Source organism: Camelus ferus, chromosome 27 (assembly GCF_009834535.1).
Source record: "Camelus ferus isolate YT-003-E chromosome 27, BCGSAC_Cfer_1.0, whole genome shotgun sequence".
Taxonomy (NCBI): domain Eukaryota; kingdom Metazoa; phylum Chordata; class Mammalia; order Artiodactyla; family Camelidae; genus Camelus; species Camelus ferus.
The window spans coordinates 21,345,743-21,363,713 of record NC_045722.1 but is presented as its reverse complement, the minus strand read 5'-3'; the positions used below and the strand labels follow the sequence as shown (position 1 = coordinate 21,363,713).

General features: G+C 48.0%; 1 protein-coding gene across 1 annotated transcript in view; it reads left to right on the top strand.

Moving 5' to 3' along the window:
- Positions 1–17,971, top strand: part of ADAMTS17 (ADAM metallopeptidase with thrombospondin type 1 motif 17) — a 304,068-nt gene that overhangs the window by 77,344 nt on the left and 208,753 nt on the right. Inside the window, exon 8 of the mRNA XM_032468854.1 lies at positions 5,963–6,006. Within this exon, the coding sequence (XP_032324745.1) occupies positions 5,963–6,006 (44 nt within the window). The remainder of the gene's footprint in view (positions 1–5,962; positions 6,007–17,971) is intronic.

Below are 17,971 nucleotides of genomic sequence, written 5' to 3'. Positions count from 1 at the left end.
GTTTATTGGTCTTCCTGCTGTTTCCTTTCCTGCCTGCCTAGAGAGAGAAAATGCGTGCAGGTAGCCTTGGTTTGGGAACAAATAGCCCTTTTTACCAGAGGCGATAGGTGTTACTGAAATTGGTGTTGACAAAGCTTCTGGATCAGCCCTTTTACAAAATACCGTCAGAGACATGAATGCACCCTTGGTCTGAGGGTGCTGCCGGTTGGGCTTTTTTTCTTTTTCTTTTTCCTGTCTCCTAACAGCTTATTTACCATACTGGGATATTTTGCATAAAAATATTCTTTTTTACACCTCACACCTGTTAGGATGGCTACTATTGAAAAAAAAAAGTGTTGGCGAGGATGTAGAGAGATTGGAACCCTTGTGCACTGTTGGTAGGAATGTAAAATGGTGCAGCCCCTGTGGAAAACAGGTTGGCAATTCCTCAAAAAATTAAAAATAGAATTACCATGTGACCCAGCAGTTACACATCTGGGTATATACCCAAAAGCATTGAAAGCAGGATTTTAAAGAGATATTCATACACCTATATTCACAGCAGAATTACTTTTAACAGTTAAAACGTGGAAGCAACCCAAGTGTCCATCAGTGGATAAATGGATAAACAAAATGTCGTGTTTCCATACAAATGGAATATTATTCAGCCTTAAGAAGGAAGGAAATTCTAATACTACTTACAACATGAATGAACCTGGAGGACATTATGCTGAGTGAAATAAGCCAGTCACAAAAGGACAAACCCTGTGTGATTTCCACTTGTATGACTTATCTGGAATAGTTAAGTTCGTTGCGACAGAAATGATGGCAAGGGGGTAGAAAGGGATAAATTTGGGAGTTTGAGATTTTCAGATGTTAACCACTTTATATAAAAATAGATAAACTAATTTCTTCCGTATAGCACAGGGAACTATGTTCAAAATCTTGTAATAACCTTTAGTGAAAAAGAATATGAAAATGAATATATGTATGTATATGCATGTAGGGACATTATGCTGCACACCAGAAATTGACACATTGTGACTGACTGTGCTTCAATTAAAAAAAAAGGAATGGTGGCCAGGAGCTGCAGGGAGGAAGGAGGAGGGAGTTATCTGATGGATCTAGAGTTTCAGTTTTGCAAGATGAGAAGAGTTCTGGAGATTGGTTGCATGACAGTGTGACTGTACTCGACACTACTGAACGTCATACTTAAAAATGGTTAAGATGGTACATTTTATGTGGATTGTAGCGCAATAAAAAACTTTAAAGATGTTCTTTTTTAACCAAGCACATCGAAAGGGGTAGTCCTGACCGCAAGCGGGTGTTTCTGAGTGCGGGTCCTGGAGGTGGGGCTGGCGACCTGGAAAAAAAGGCTCCTTCAGCTGCTGTGACCTGTGCCACCTTGTCTTTCTCCATTTCGTGTCGACACCTCGTGAGCTACCTGAGCAATCATGGTTCCTCTCACCTGCTTCAGTGGTGGGTCCTCAGAGATGTTAAACTGAAGCCCTCCCACGAGGATGGTGGGGGGCAGCGTTGGAGTCAGGGCTGGAAGCCAAGTTGGCCGAGAAGCACTGTTTAATCATTAGAGGCTGAGAGCTGCAGTCCCCTTAGGTTGGCGTAATAATGGGCTGATGTTTTTGCAGGGAAATTGGGTGCGAGGCAGCTGCTGTTCCGAGGGGTGGTCCTTCACCCCCGGGAGTAATCCGAGCTGAGGGTCTAACTGGAGGCTGCCTGGGCCAGTGGTGTTTAGGGGCCGGTGTCCTCAGGCCCTGGGACTGGGGCTGGCCAACGGGCGGGTCTCTTCTCGTTTTATTCTCTGTGTCGGCTGTGGCTGAGCCCGAGAGTGTATTCTCCTGGACACCCACCAACCATACAGATGGCCGGCTGCCGAGCTGTGAGCATGACATCACGTCCAGCAGAAGCTGCCGAGCCAGGAGCCGCAGAAGCTGGATACCCGGCAGCTGCTGCCGCGGGTAGGGCCAGCAAGGACCTCTGAGTAGAACGAGTCTGGGGGCCACACAGGACCCACACAGACTGGCCTTCGGGGATTTCAGCCCCTGGCATGGCCGTACCTTTGGCTCTGCATCTCCTCCAGAAAGCCAGGACAGTGGGACTTCCCCCACTCCCCGAAACCAAGTCTGTGTTCCTGGGAGACGCCAGGAGCAACATGCATGGCCAGCCCGGAGGGAAACTCCAGTTGTCCCTCAACCTTCCCTTCCTGTGTGACTCCACCCAGTCACCAGGAACGGTCTTCCCTTTGACCTGTGTTCTTGCTCCTGTGAGAGCTCAGTGGGTATCTGGGGACCGTGGTGTTTCTGTGTTTCTAGGGAGAGAGACAAATATTGGGGAGAGACGAGGCCACCCATGGGCTTACAGGGCACATCGAAAGTGGTCTGGAAATGTACATCACTCATTCAGCAAGGGAGCCAGTATTTATTAAGCCCCAACTGTATGCCAGGCAATTGGTTATGCACAGGACTAGCTACGTAACTTGTGGGGTGCCCTGCAGGATGAAAACATGGGACCCCGTGTTGAAGAATTCTCAGACGGCTATGGCAGAGCGTTAAAGCAGGTTGGGGGGTGGGGGGTCCACGTGTGGGGCCCGCATGACTGCACTTCTCACACATCCACGAAGCCCACCCTGGCCTGTAGCTCCACGCAGCTTTCCTTCTCTTGAGGGACAAACAGTGGGGTGTGAATGTGAACGGACTTGGAGGCTGGAGAGCTGCGTTGGGAACCTCATTTTGTTTTTCACTCCCTAGTTGACCCCTGCAGCCCCCATGTGTGGGTTCGGTGTGGGTTTGCAGGGGGAGCCGGATTATCTGGAGATGAAGCTGCCCTTGCAGACAGATGGCTTGCTTTTCCTTTTCTGAGAGAGGACTGGGATGCCAAGAGTCCTCATCTTTGCCCTAATTGTTGCTAATTCTCTGTGTGATTTTGAGACCACCAGCCTGACACTAATTTTTCCATCTGTAAAATGGGAGGCTTGTACGAACTTCAACATATATTCAAAAATCTCTTTCTAGTTAGTATTTATCTTTAGCATCCCACACGAATTTCCATCCCTGGCTCTGCATTTGCCGAGAGTTAATTCAGGCATCTGACTGAGCCTAGTTTTCCACAAGCTGACCAGACCTCCCCCAGCTTACGCAGGAGAAGCAACACGGGTGATGCTGTGGGGCCCATCATTTGAGGCCACCTGTTTCCCGCCAGGGAAGCCCAGGGATGAGTGAACTCACAATGCCCTGTCAGTCAATAGGGTTGGCCTTCTCCAAGATGGCACCTGTGAAGGGGGCGCCATCTTCCATCAGTCTGTTCAGTTCTTGTCTGTGGCACTGATGGCCATGCACCCTTTCCCCATTTGCCCAGGTGAGGCAATGGATTTAAGCTTTCAACACTTTCAGTTGCTCACTCTGGGAAGCCCTGGAGTGGGGTCTTGGTTCAGTCTGGTCTTCATTGTGTGTGTGTGTGTGTGTGTGTGTGTGTGTGTGTGTGTGTGACATGCCCAAAACATTCAGATGGGAAGAGTGTCAGATCAAGAATGTTCAGCTGGAGTTAGATAGATACTAGACCAATAAGCAGGTTTTTGTCCCTAATTTTATCTGTTTGGTTTCCTCTCTGCCAGTGCTTCTTCCTTGCTACCCTCTACTGCCTGTGAATTAGTCTCCTAGTGTTGCAGCAAAGTGTGTTGCAGCAAAGTGTGTTACAGCTCAGTGTTATAGCTCAGTTGTGACAGCAACCTGGATCCAGGCAAGAGACCAAGCAGCACTCGGAGGGTTGGAGAACTCAGGTTTATTATGCCAGCAGGCCCAGAGGAGTTAATACTCCAAGCTCTGAACCCCTGTAGGTTTACACAGGCTTTTATAGGCTACCAGGCTAGACTTTGCAACATTTTGTAACACCATATGCAAATAAGGTATAACAAAGGTGACTAATTAGGAGCAAGCTTTATAGAAATGGACCAATCAGGAGTGAGAGAAATGGACCAATCAGGAGTGAGGGAAATGGACCAATCAGGAGTTAGCTCAGGGAACCAATAGAATCTTAGGGGTAAGTTCTGCTTTCCTAGAAGTAAGCCATTTCAGAGTTTAAGAAGCAAGATAATGCCGCAGGGCCAGGCAACCGAATGGTGCTGGCGGGAGGGTAGTGGCCCTGCCTGGGGGTCCTGCCGTCTTTTTCACGGGGCTTCCCACCTCACTAAAAGATCAACTTTGATGGAAAAATCAAGTCACAAGGCTTCGTTTTCCTGTGGTTACTCCCCCTCCATTTCCATGGCAGTTTCCTTGGTTTTGGAGGGGGGTTATGAAAAGCCTGGGACTCTTGAAGGCTTTCTTTTTTCCTTTGTTAAAATTATTTTAAAATTGATTACCAAAATATATGTGTTCGTTATGAAAAAATTAGAAACTTGCAGGCAGCCAAACCCAGGTGGGTTGCTGACCAGATTGGCCCCAGTCTTCTTTGCTGTCCCTCTGGCCAGCTTCAGGGCCACACCTTCAGAGCTGTCACCCCCATGCCAGCCGCCCGTCTGCCCTCTCCTCTGGGCTTGCAGGATATCCAGGGTGCCTGGCAGGACTTCTTGTTCTGAGGCAATGGGCCTGGACCAAGGAATTGTGTATGTCAGAACCCCAGGTGTAGAATCTACAGGTCTAGTGGGTCTAGTGGACAGGTAGAATTTTTTTTTAATTGAGTTAAAGTCAGTTACATTGCGTCAATTTCTGGATTATAGCCTAATGTCCCAGTCATGCATCTTTGACAGCTTTCAGGTCAGCCTGAAGCAGAGCCAGGGTCAGGAACTTGCAGGCTTTGCTCCACTCAAGTGAACGTACAAAGTTGTGCGGAGAGGTGTGAGACGTGGGTTACGTTATGTAGGCAAATCGGGCAGAATGGGCCGTGGATTGGAGTGGAGGGAAAAGGAAAGCTGACTGTGAGATATCAGAATTCAAAGTAACATGTTGCCTGTCAGTGGGGTGTCAGATCCTTCCCTGAGAATAGATTTTGACAGAGGGAAGGAGAGGGGTTGAGAACTCTAACTTCCAGGGTGGGAATGAAATGTCAGAAAGAGGGAGGGAGGTATCACCCTGCGAGGGGAGGCCAGGTGTGGCCCAGCCAGGACCTGTGGCTTCTGTTCACAACCTTGCTCACTGCCCACCTTGTTGGGCCGGGCCCTGTTTCCCTTTCCAGAGAACTTTTGAAACTAAAATGGGAAGAGGGACTTCAGAACACACCTTTTCAGCTTTCTCCGGGACCCCAGGGGCCCCCATGAGAAGATGCTCATGGGCTGGGCACTGGTCTCCTCACCCAGTCCTGGGCGTGATGCTCCCCCAGGCAGTGCTCTGGTCAGTCCCCCCACTGTGGGAACTTGCAGGCAGAATCATTGGAATGCTCTAGTTTTGGAAGAGAAGGGCCCAGACCTCTCATTTCATAACTCACAGGCCATAGGGAGCCCCTTGTACCTGCACAACCGGGGCTGGACCAGATTTCAAGCATCTTTGCTGTGTCATTTGTATCCACAGCCACACACCTGGGGGATCCTAGGGAACTCTAAAGAATATAACTTTTAGAAGTAACTTTTTTGGTGTGTTCACATATAAGTGAGCTGGTCATGCCAACATCTAAAACCAGTCGCTGCCCAAGGAGATGAACTCAGGAAGTCACTCTAGTTTGATGATATTGACTAATAGCCATCTCTGATAGATGTCTTGGTAAACGTCTTCTGCGACCTTTTCAGCTTTGAAAGGGAGTCCCTCTAGCAGCCAAGTGTTACGTATGGAATAGCTGAGCTATGAAAGGAAGGTCTTATGTTGGGCAACTGGGCCTACCTGTTGGAAATATGGTTAATCTTGGCTAACACTGCTAGTTGTTATTAATATGACCTGTGAAAACTAAAGCGATTACGTTGTTATGGGCAGAATGAGTAACTGACAGTGTTCTCTTATTCTTGGGGGTACTGCACACACCTGACTATGTGTTTTTCTTTTAGGACAGATTTCTGCGTACACAAAGATGAACCTTGCGACACCGTTGGTAAGTTTAGAGTTAAAATAGTAATCTAAGGGGCTGATACACCCTGTGATAATGTGGAGACTTGACAACACTTCCAGTCTGGAGGAGCCATCCTCAAACAAACTCTTTTCTGTTGCTTTTTTTTTTTTTTTTTTTTTTGTAAATTTGGTATTTTATTTTATTTTATTTTATTTTATTTTATTTTATTTTATTTTATTTTATTTTATTTTATTTTATTCTTTCCTGAAAAGTTTTGCAATTGCTTATGACAGAAGGCATCTAGACAAAGAGTTAATAAGGAAGATATGAAAAGTTAAAACCAAGGGGAGGAGCCCCCAGGCTGCACTGAGGTGACTGCAGTTGGGCGGTGTTTGGCTCTGAGCCTCTGGGCCACCAGTGCGGGGGTTGGGAGGCTTTACTGATTTGCACGGTTTACGTGATAGTCATGAGACAGAAGTTTCACCAAGTGTCCTAAGAGGTGAAGAGTGACAGGTCTCCTCCCCCAGCCTTGGCACCAGGCTCACTGCCTTCTGATCAGACCGTAGTGATGCCAACATGCAGAACTGGGAAACCGTTTCCCTCTCGCCTGCCCCCTCTCCTCCGCCTCTTCCCCCGCCCTCCCCTTCGCTTGCCATTTCCTTTCTCTCGTATCCCTAGTTGTATCTGGCTTGCTTTTGACCTCTCAGACTGTTACTGAGTCCAAGCTCGTTCTGCTCGCCACATGACAGGCCAGTAAATCGTGAGACAAGGTGTTGGGGCAAGGAATAGCGACTTTATTCGGAAAGCCAGCAGACCAAGAAGATGGCCGACTAACGTCCTGGAGAACCATCTTTCCCAAGTCAGAATTCAGGCTCCTTTTGTACTAAAAAGGGGGAAGAAGGGTATGCTTGGTTGTTGCGAACTTCTTATTGCAGGAATTCTTTGTTCTTGCAGCTGTCCACATGGGTCAGGTCATGGTGCCCCTGGAAAACCTCTAACAAAACAAATGTTATTTTCTATTCTGCAACTTGTTATCTTTATATAAGTGCAAAAGCGTTAATATCCTTAAAGATCAGAGCCTTGAGAATAGGCTCTCCTGTATATTTCAGGCTAAAGGCAACATTCTTTTACAAAAGGTACAGAGCCAGCAAGACTGAGCCTAGAAAACAGGGCCCAGGGTTAAAGCCAAAGAAGGAGATATAATATGGAGTCAGATTTGTTCTTTTCTATTACAGAATTACTACACCAATGCAGTGTCAAGTAGGCTTTGGATAGAGGGTTAGCTGACGCAGGTCTGAGTCCGGTTGGGGCTGTGGGGGACTAGTATATGTCAATCTCTGTCCGCTGACAGGGCTGCCGAGGCACGTGCTATCTGGAGGAGGGGCTGCTCCTTCCCGGTGGTCACAAGTCAGCTCTGACACCCACCGCCCTTCCCAAGAAGGGCTTCTACTCCATGCTCTCCTGCTCCCTGTCTTTGCCCCCATGGATTCATGGATCCGTCTTCTTACCCTTGCCTGCGCATCTTCCCTTGAAGACTTTGCAGTGCACAGAGCAGAGTCTGGCTTTAACCTGTACGTCGTGTCCTTCAGTGCCTGGCATAGGGCTGGAGAGGCTCGGTCACCACTGTTGATGGAATGAAGGAACGGATGGACGAATGCGGGTGGAGGAACTCCAGGGTTTTTGAACAACATCCATCTGAGGACATGGTTTCCTTTCACGTGATATAGAGCCGGCTTTTAAATTTTCTGCCATGAATTGCCATTATGTATTTCAGACTCCTTGCAGAAGAGCAGGCAGATCGCTCTCTCGAGCATCCTTCCCTCGTGTCAACCACGTCATCACACTATTTGTGTTTGTCTGCTGGGGCAGCCATAACGGAACACCAGAGACTGGGTGGCTTAAACAACAAAGGGTTATTGTCTCTCAGTTCTGGAGGCTAGAAGTTCAAGATCAAGGTGTCAGCAAGTGCTGGTTTCTCCTGAGGCCTCTCTCCTTGGCTTGTAGGTGGCCAGCTTCTCCCTGTGTCCTCACCTGGCCTTCCTTCTGTATGTGCCTGGATCCTAATCTCCTCTTTATAAGAATATCAGTTATATTGGACCAGATCTCTACACATGACCTCATTTAACCTGAATGACCTCTTTAAATTTCCCATCTTCAAATACATTCACACTGGGAGTTAGGGCTTCAACTTACAGATTTGGGGGTACATAATACAGTTCTTAACATTACTTGTTTGATACTTGACCACATACTTTTGGCGACATCTGGTCTCCTGATCTGACCTCCCTGGTGTGTGTGTCTCTCACATCCGGAACATGAAGGTCTTTAAATGGTGTGGACCAGATGTACTGATTCTTTACATGACTGCTGGTTAGCTCAGGGATGAACCAGCCCCGTCTCCTGCTTTGTATTGCATGTTCTTTCCAATATCTCAGTGAGCTTCAGCTTTCACAAAGGAACTGAATCAACTCCTTTAAAAAAAAAAAGCTGTAAAACCTACATGGTATTTGATTAGTACACATTTGTCTTACTGTCATAATATCCTTATACATATTATCAAGTCAGTAAGAACAGTGGGTGATTCGATGAAAATAATAATTTGGAAGGTGGGATTAGAGCAGTCTTAAAGCAGACTCATCCTATTTATTTCTGTTTTTTTTTAACCTTTATATTTTGGAAATGATAGAATTGCTGAAAACTGTCAAAATAGTGCAGGGAAGTCTCTGGTACCAGTCATCCAGCTTCCTCTGATGATAACATCTTATGTAACTGTAGTGCATTTCCCAAACCAGGAAACTGATTGGCACAGTGCAATGAACTAGACTCCAGATCTTACTCAGGTTTCAGTGGTTTTTGTATGCACTCATTTTTGGTTATGTTTTAACATGTAGTTCTGTGGCATTTTATCACGTGTAGATTTATCCATCCACCACAGCAATCGGGAACAAAACTGGTCTCTCACCTCCAAGCAGCCCCTCGGGCTGCCTCTGTAGAATCACCTCCTCCCCACCACCTCTCTCTCTTGCCCTAACCCTGGCTACCACTTATCTGTAACCCAGCTCTATAATTTTGTCATTCCAGCATCCAATTTATTTTTGTATTTTGGTTTGATTCCACTGGTTGGAAAAGTAATCTGAATCCCATAGACATGGGGTTGCCATTGCTAAGAGATTTTGAACATCTGCCTTCAAATCTCTGGATCCAGCTCTCGCAGGAGGGGTTGCACCCTAAGTTCTGCAGAAAATGAGATAATCTGGTACCTTGAGCTTGGGTGTCACCAGTGTTTTATATTCGGCATATAATAGTGTTTTTTGTTTGCTTTGTTGTTTTAATTAGGGTCTAACTTACAGATAGTAAAGAGTACCAGTCTTGATGGTCTGTTTTTTTTTCTATTTATGGCTATTCTTGTTTTTAGTATTTATCTTATTTATAAATAGTTTTAAGGCAGTGTTTTGAATTGTTTTAATCAATTTTTTTTAATTGTGGTAAAATATATATAACATAAAATTTACCATCCTAGCCATTTTTAAGTGGACAGTTCCCTGGCATTAAGTACCTCTACATTGTTGTGTAATCATATGCCTGTATTCTCAAAACCACTTCTCAGATTAAGATATGGAATGTTCTTGGCTCCCCGAAGGTTCACTCATGCCTCCTCCAAGCCCCCAGACATACGTCCCCAAAGGTAACCTACTGTTATAAATGTTTTAATTACTCCTTTTTAAATAGTTTAATTTTAAAAAATAGTTGATTTCAAAGGTAATTTGAACAATTCATTTGAAGAACCTCTGAGGTATTGAGTAGAGTTTGGGGTTCCATGAAAAAACTTGCCTTCTGTACTGCCTCGAGGGCATTAGCCAATTTCATCCAACGGGATGTCTGATTGTTGAAACAAGCAAAAAGGGCATTTATCAGAAGAGTGACTGTCCCTGAGGCTGGAGGACCAGGTTGGAAACAGACAGCACCCGAGGGAGCCCCGGAGGGCAAGGCCGCAGACTCCACCCAGAGGTCGGCATCAGGGCTGTGGTGAATGGTCTCCGATGGCCCCCGCTGCCACCATGTCACCAGCTCCCAGTTCCAAGTCCTGCCCTCGGTCACATGGCCTGCCCCTCTGTCTGCGCCCCTGTATGAGGGTGAGGGAGTGTTGCCCTTTGGGCTTCCGTGGGGGAGGCTGTGGTACCTCCCACAAAGGGCATGAGAAGGGGGTTCTCCAGAGAGGGCCTGGGTGCTTTAGCTGGGGAAGGTCAGATGCTGGACGGCCCAGAACGACCAGTGTCCCCTACGCCCTTGACCTTGTAGTACAGAATGGAACACAAGGCTGCAACATGTCCTTTGTGCACATTACGGGGGTCCTGCTGACATAGGTGAGGGGGCTTCCTTGGCCCTGATTTTGAGGCGATCCTGCCTCCTGCGGGGGAGGAGTCCCTGTGTCCCCACCTCACCAGGCTCCTCCACGCTGGCAGGGGCCAGGACTGAAGAGCCGCGCGCATGCCCTTTGGGAGAATCACAGCGGACACACCCTCCTTGCCTCCTGGGCCGCTATGGAAGGGGAAGGGGTGACACCTAGGGGTCCTGCTGGTCTCCACTTTGGGGGAGGACACACACAAGGAGAAAGGCAACTCTTGGGGCAGGAGGATCTGGGAAATACAGGCTTCTGCCCTTGCAGAAGTAGCTGCTCCCTCGCTGTGGTCCCCATGGTGCACGTCTCAGACCCGGCCTTTGGGGGAGAGGGCTTTTCCTCTGTTGAATTGCTTCCTCCTGTGTGATGTGCCTTCCTGCCACCATCCTGATGAGGAAGCCGTCCTAGGTGAGGAGAGGGTGATGGGGGTACAAGATCAAGGAAGTGGGAGCCTTGCTGGCCCTTTTGCCGTCCTGGTTCCGACACACGCCTCTGGGCCCCTCCCAGGTGCTTCCTGAGCACCCACGTCTCTCCCTGTGGCCTGGCTGCCCAGACATGCCTTAGTTACAGCCAGGGGACAGGGGACGTTTGTCCTGTTTCTGTCCTCAGCCGTCAGCTGAGTTGTGGTGTTTTTGTTGGTTTTTTTTTTTTTTTTTTTTTTTTTTGACTGCCTGATTCAAGCTTTATGAACTTAGTTTGAATTACCGGGATTTTTTTTTCCTTCCTTTGTCTTATAGTAGTTTTTTTTTTTAATAAGTTGTCTTTATTTTTTTCTTTTGCTCTTTTCTTTTGGAGGGGGAGTTACTTAGATTTACTTACTTATTTATTTAATGGAGTACTGGAGATTGAGCCCAACACCTCGTGCATGCTAAGCATGCAGCTCTACCGCTGGGCTGTATACCTTCCCCACCTCATAACAGTTTTTAATTAGCAGAAAAGCCTCCCTTTTCCTCCCCCAGAAGAGAGATGTGATGGCCCTGCACAAAGGAAAATGGAAATTTTCCGCAGCCTCGTGACATGTTTCACACAGAAGGCCAGGGAGAGGCTGCTGGGGGGCCTTCAGTCAGGGGGTGTCCTGGGGTCCTGCTGCTCCAGCCCAAGGGTCCCTTCCCATGGCTGCCCCTGATCTTGGGTGGAAGGACCCTTCACTGTGTGGCCCACAGCACCGGCCCTGAGCTCCCCATAGGCCTGGCCGGACCAGAGGGAGCTTCATAGATGTGGCCCCTGACCTCCAGGCAGTGGGTCCCTCTGGGAGGGAGGAAAGGAGCATCACCCCAGGAGTCTGTTTCAGGTCAGCCCTCCGGGAGGCCATGGAAGGAAACGTGCTAGGGGCCGGCGAGAGGCAGGGGCGGGGGGGCTACGGTGTCGTGCTGTTGCATCTGCTGGGTTTTTGTTCACGGAATGTGTCAGGGAGGAAGAGAAGTTTGTGTACATGTAATTTAGGGCTCAGGCAAGAAGGTAAGGCCATCTTTTATATATAAAAACAAGCATCCAAATGTACTCCTCTGGCTGTACATTACCCGCTTCTCATAGTCACCCTGGAGGACCACCTGCTTACTCCAGCCCCAGTGCTGTGGCTGGAGAGTGTGGGACCTGCCTTGTGGATCTCCTTCAGAGTGAGCCTTCACCTCCTGTGTTTTGTGGTGTTGGTCACTCTTCATTCTGCAAGAGTGGTTGTTGAATTGTGGGAGTGTCCAAGGTTCTGTTCAAATGAGGCTGGAAAGTGTTGTTTGAGGTTAGAAACACAAAAGTTTTATGAGTCAGACTAAGTTTTGCGTGCCTTTGTTTCTGAAGACCTTCCTTTTTGCTCATTTGGTTTTATTTTGTTATTCCTTGGGACCTCACGGAAGTCAAGGTTCAGTTGTGCTTCAGGATTGTTTGTTAGAAGTCATCTCAGAAGATCGCCTTGAGGGGAAGCTGCCCCACTGAATGAACAAGTTCTGATGCGTCCATTTCCTTACCTCATACCTGTCCCACATTGGGCACAGTGCCTGCTGCTCCCGTTTCAGGCTCATCCACACCCACGTCTTTTGTGTCTACGCTGCGAGGCTTACAAAGGAGAAGACTTCACATTCAATGACACATAAGTTGTCCCAAATCAGACAGCCTGAGATCTTCAGCAAATTCATCTGGTTGTCAGAAGTTATATTGGTATTGATAATTATACTCTTGACTATTCTGTGATTTTTGAGAGATTTGATGAAAGGTTTCAATTTGGGGAATAAATATGCATACATATAGCCATTAGGGTTCAGACTATTTGGGCAAATGCTACCATACTCATCATATAATAAAAAAAAAAAAAAGGTCATTCTTTTTAGAGAGTTAAGAAAGTCACAAATCAATGTTAGGACTTTACTCCCTGTAAATCCAGCTTGGATTTCCCAGCTAATAGAGTTACTGGGAAAGGTAAAAAGGACATCCAGTCTTCCCTCAGTATCCATGGGATTGACTCCAGGATACCAAAATCTGCAGGCGCTCAGGTCCCTTCTGTAAAGTTGCACAGTACACTCGGCCCTCCCATCCGGGGATTTGCATCCATAGATTCAGTCAACCACAGAGGGAGGGGCTGAGTGTACTTGAGTAAACTAGCTCCGTCTCTCACCCATTCAGCTTTAACCTCAGGTAGAGAGTGTTTTCTGAAAGATGCCAGTTAAGATGTGTCTGGATGTCGGAGACAATCTTCTAAAAGACCCTTTGTAGGAACTGCTGTTGGCTGAGAGGAACAGATGAGGGCAAGAATGGGGTGGCCATGGAGTGTCCTGCTTTTGCCTTGTATGACTGTCCTGTAGCGTGACTTGAAGATACTAACTGGTGAATAAAAATGGGAGTGAGTGTGTGAGTTTTTGCATCTACATGTGTACATCCACACACACCTAGGTGTGTGCGTGCAGGTGGATGTGTGCAGTGTTTATATTTCCTTACCTCAAAGTCTGAAGGGGCTTCCTTTGCACCCACAAAATTCTATAAGTTCCCCAGAAGGGAGCCCCCCCGAGAAGGGGTACCACTACCAGAACCCAGGGAAGAATGTTTCTCACTGGGACTTGGCAGAAAGTCCACACTGAAACCAGTGGCCCCAGGGGACCCACTTTTCCTCTTCCTCCTGCCAGGATCCTGTTTAAGATAATGTAATGGCAGAAATACATGTAAGAATGGTGAAAATACATGGTATGTCTTTGCATGGGTAGGCATCTACCAGCCCAGTGGAGATGGGAACTGCACTGGTTTTGGAACTGCATGGAGACCAGCCCTGCTTGACTGCCTTTTGGGCTGGAGACCAAGAGGGCCAAACAAGAAGGGACCTGGCCCCTGTGGGGTGTCCAGCTGTGGTCCTTCAGATGTAGGCTTTGGAGCCCCCTCCTGCCTTCACGAGCTCTGTGGTCAGGTGGCCTGCAGTGGCTGGGAGGGGGAACTGTGAAGATGATGTCCTCTGGTTAGGTGGTCCCTAACCTGCATGAGACTTCGGTGACATCAGTGTCAGGCCACAGCCCACTGCCCTCTCATTCAGCACAGGCCTCAGCGTGACATCGGCAGAGAGACTCTGCCTCCGTGGTTCCCACTGTTTCCATCCTGCAGCCCACGGAGCATGTTATGATTGGCTGGGAATGAAGCAGGACACCTCTCTTCCTTGCTGAGGGGCTCAGGCTCCAGTCCTGCGATGCAGAGACAGTCCTGACCTTATTAGGTTTGCTAGGTACACAAACCAACCCCCTGCCGGAAGGATGGGGAAAATGAATTATAAATGAGAAACTGGGTCTTTCTGAGATGACTTTGTGTAATTGTGAGTCCCGAAGCCCTCCTGGCACCTTCGGGCAGCCTCTCCTTGGGAGGCAGAGGGGTGGGCAGGAGAGGTGAGGGGCCAGGCTCCTCTGCAGTGGGTCCTGTCCTGGCTGGTGAGGGCCAACAGCTGGAGAAGTGCCGCCACCATAGCTTCCTTTCCAGTGGTCCGTTTCACCCCATCATCTCCATGGTGAACTGAACCATCCTCTGTTTTCTCTATAAATGAGGATGATAATACCCAGGGTTATTGTGAAGGTTAAGTGAGTCACAACCATTAGGATGGATATTGTCATTAACCACAGCAGCAGCAACAAAATCTGCAGAAAGTAACGTGTTGGTGACGATGTGGAGAGACGGGAACACTTGGGTACTGCGGGGAAAATAGTATGATGGTTCTTCAAGGAATAAAAATATGATCCAGGGGTTCCACTTCTAGGTATATACCCCAGAGAAATGGGACTTGAACAGGTATTTGTACATCCGTGTTCATAGCAGCATTATTCATAATAGCCAAAAGGTGGAAGCAGCCCAAGTGTCCTTTTACACATACATGGAATAATACTCAGCCTTAAAAAAGAGGGGAACTCTGAGACATGCTATTACATGGGTAAAACTTGAATATGTTATGCTAAATGAAATAAGCCAGTCACAAAAAGAAAAGTAGAGTGTAATTCCACCTTTAAAGTTCCTGGAGGAGTCAAATTCATAGAGACAAAAAATAGATTAGCGCTTCCCGGGGTTTGGAGGGCGAGGGTAGATAATGAAGAATTAGTGTTCAGTGATGCAGAGGTTCCGTTTGGGAAGATAAGGAAGTTCTGGAGATGCTGGTGGTGATGGTTGCATCACAATGTGAATGTATTTCATGCCGTCGAACTGTATACCTCAGAATGGTTTCAGTGGTCAATTTTATGTTGTATATACTTTGCCACAATTTTTAAAAAAATGAGATGACCAAGAAAACAAAGTTACTTCATTTTATTAACTAGAACTTCTCAAAGACTTCTTCCTAGAAAAATGGTCAGGATGTGAGAAAAAAGTATGATTCCCAAGAAAGCATCCTCAGGCTTGTCTCCCTGAGGGGTAGCGTGGGGGTGGTGAGTTCCAGGAGCTGCAGTGCAGCTCAGGCCTGGGAGAGAGTGGAGAGAGGGGAGGGCATTTGAAGAAGTGTTGCCGGGGGGCTGAATGAGAGAGCCCTTTCTAATGTTCTTTGAGAGATGCAAGCAGGAACTAGGAGACCCTTTGCTAGTTTCTTTTTTGGTTGCTAGGCAGTGCTGCTTTGGCTTAGGTTCCAGGCCCACATTGGACCTTGCAGGCAGTGAGACTTAGGGTTAACCACTGATATTTTTGGACCGTGGACTATCCTCATCTGCAGCTGGCATTAAAAATCATCGCTTTAGAGTCTGAGCCAAGAGTTCTGTTTCCCTATCAGTTGTTGGACTCCTGGTATATAGAGCTGGGGCTGGTCATGCTCAAGTCATGTGGTGCTCAGAATTAACCAGAGAGGCAGGACATGTGGAACCCTCCGAGGTAGAAATGCAGTCAGGGGGAGAGTGCTTGTTTGCTGCTTGCGTATTTCAGGCCGTTCACTGGGATTTGGTGGTGTTTGTGAGCTTATTAAATTGCAGAACCACCAATCCTCCCATGTGAAGTTGAGAGTTGCCTCTGAGTTTTTAACCTCAGTTTCTACAGATACGCAAATGAAGACAGAGGAGTACTGTCTTAGGAAGGTGAATGGAGGTGACGTCAGGCCAACCTACTGGTCTATTCTGTTGCACAGAGACCACATCTAGGCCTAGCTGTTATTTAGGGTTTGGGTTCAAAATGCCTTGCGAATTACTGGTATAGACAGCTTGGATCAGAAATTCCTGACACATGCTATTGTAGGGAGAGAGTGTTTCACTGATGTACAGGAAAGGGCTGAAGCGAGATAAGGAGAGGCTGAGTCATGGTCAGGAAGGGCTGAGTCGTGGCCAGGAAGGGCTGAGTCATGGTCAGGAAGGCTGAGTCATGGGCAGGAAGGGGCAAGTCATGGTCAGGATAGGGCTGAGTGTGGCCAGGAATGCTGAATCATGGTCAGGAAGGGCTGAGTCATGGCCAGGAGAGGCTGAAACATGGTCAGGAAGGGGTTGAGTCATGGCCGGGATGGGGCTGAGTCATGGTCAGGAAGGGGCTGAGTCATGGTCAGGAAGGGCTGAGTCATGGTCAGGAAGGGCTGAGTCGTGCTGAGGCAGGGGCTGAGTCACGGTCAGGAAGGGCTAAGTCATGGTTAGGAAGGGGCTGAGTCATGGCCAGGAGAGGCTGAAACATGGTCAGGAAGGGGCTGAGTCATGGCCGGGAAGGGGCTGAGTCATGGTCAGGAAGGGCTGAGTCATGGTCAGGAAGGGCTGAGTCGTGCTGAGGCAGGGGCTGAGTCACGGTCAGGAAGGGCTAAGTCATGGTTAGGAAGGGGCTGAGTCATGGCCAGGAGAGGCTGAAACATGGTCAGGAAGGGACTGAGTCATGGCCGGGATGGGGCTGAGTCATGGTCAGGAAAGGCTGAGTCATTGTCAGGAAGGGGGCAAGTCATGGTCAGGAAGGGGCTGATCAAGGTGACAACCCACTGGGTGTCTGGGGTGCAGATGGCTGCTGCATCCTCACGTGGTGGAGGGTGAGCGAGCTCTGATCTCTATGTCCTCTTCTTACAAGGACACTAATCCCATTGTGAGGGCTCGCCCATGATGCATTAAATCAGATGACCTCTGAGGACCACCCTGTTTGGGGTTTAGGTCATCAACACATGAACCTAGAGGGGCACAAACCTGTAGTCCATAGCAGTCCTGGGCCGGTGCAGAATCTGAGCCTTCTTTGCACTCAGCCTTGGAAAGATGAAGCGCTTTGCCTTCGGCAGAGCCACTGCTGCACCCTCTACCTGTCCCCATGGATGGATCATATCGGAGTCGCTCTTTGTCCTCTTGTCCTGGGTGGTGATGGAGGTGGCACTGTTGAGAACTCCAGCATCAGATACTTCCTGTTTTTAACTCATGTGATCTTCACAGTTCCATGAAAAAGTGCTGTTGCCACCTCTGTTTTACTTGTGGGGAGTTGGAGGTACAGAACGGTAAATAACTTGCCCGAAGCCATAAAGCTTGTAAGTGGCAGAGGACTGGAGCCCAGAGAATCCAGCTTCCGTCTTTCGTCTTAACTTTTCTCCTAACTGGATCTTGCCTTTCAGTAACCTTTTAAGTGAGGTTTTACTTCTGTTAGCAGACGGGGAAACCGAGGCTCCGAAAGGATCCAATTCTTGTCTGAAAATTATGCCATTAATGAGTGACAGCTGGTACTGAACCCGCTCACGGTAAAGCCGGAGGGCTTGGCTCCTACTGGTCCTGCCAGATCTGTGCCCGTTTGTGTTTCTTTCTTCAAGTGTATATTGCCGTCGTTCTTCTGACCCAGTATTTTATTCATTTCCCAGTCTTTATCATATGTACTGTTTTCAGAATAGACCTTTGTGCTTATAGACAACTTGCTTTTCTAGCATTCACACTCGTAAGTAGTCTTTGAGGACCTACTGTGTGCCAAGCACTGCTCCAACCCTGGGGACACTTGATGTGCAAAACAAACGTCCCTGTCTTTCTGGAGCTGACGTTCTAGTGGAGGGGAGGGGTATGTATGATCGTAAGTGAAGTGTAGAGTAGGCCTAGAGGTAATGTGATTAAGCAGGAAAACAAAGCAGGCAAGGCCGTAGGAAGTTGATGGGGTTGGATGTCACACTTCAGCTTGAATGACCAAAGGCTTTACTGAGACATTTGGAAGTCAGACTCTCCACCTGTAGCGCCTTTGGTGGGCCAG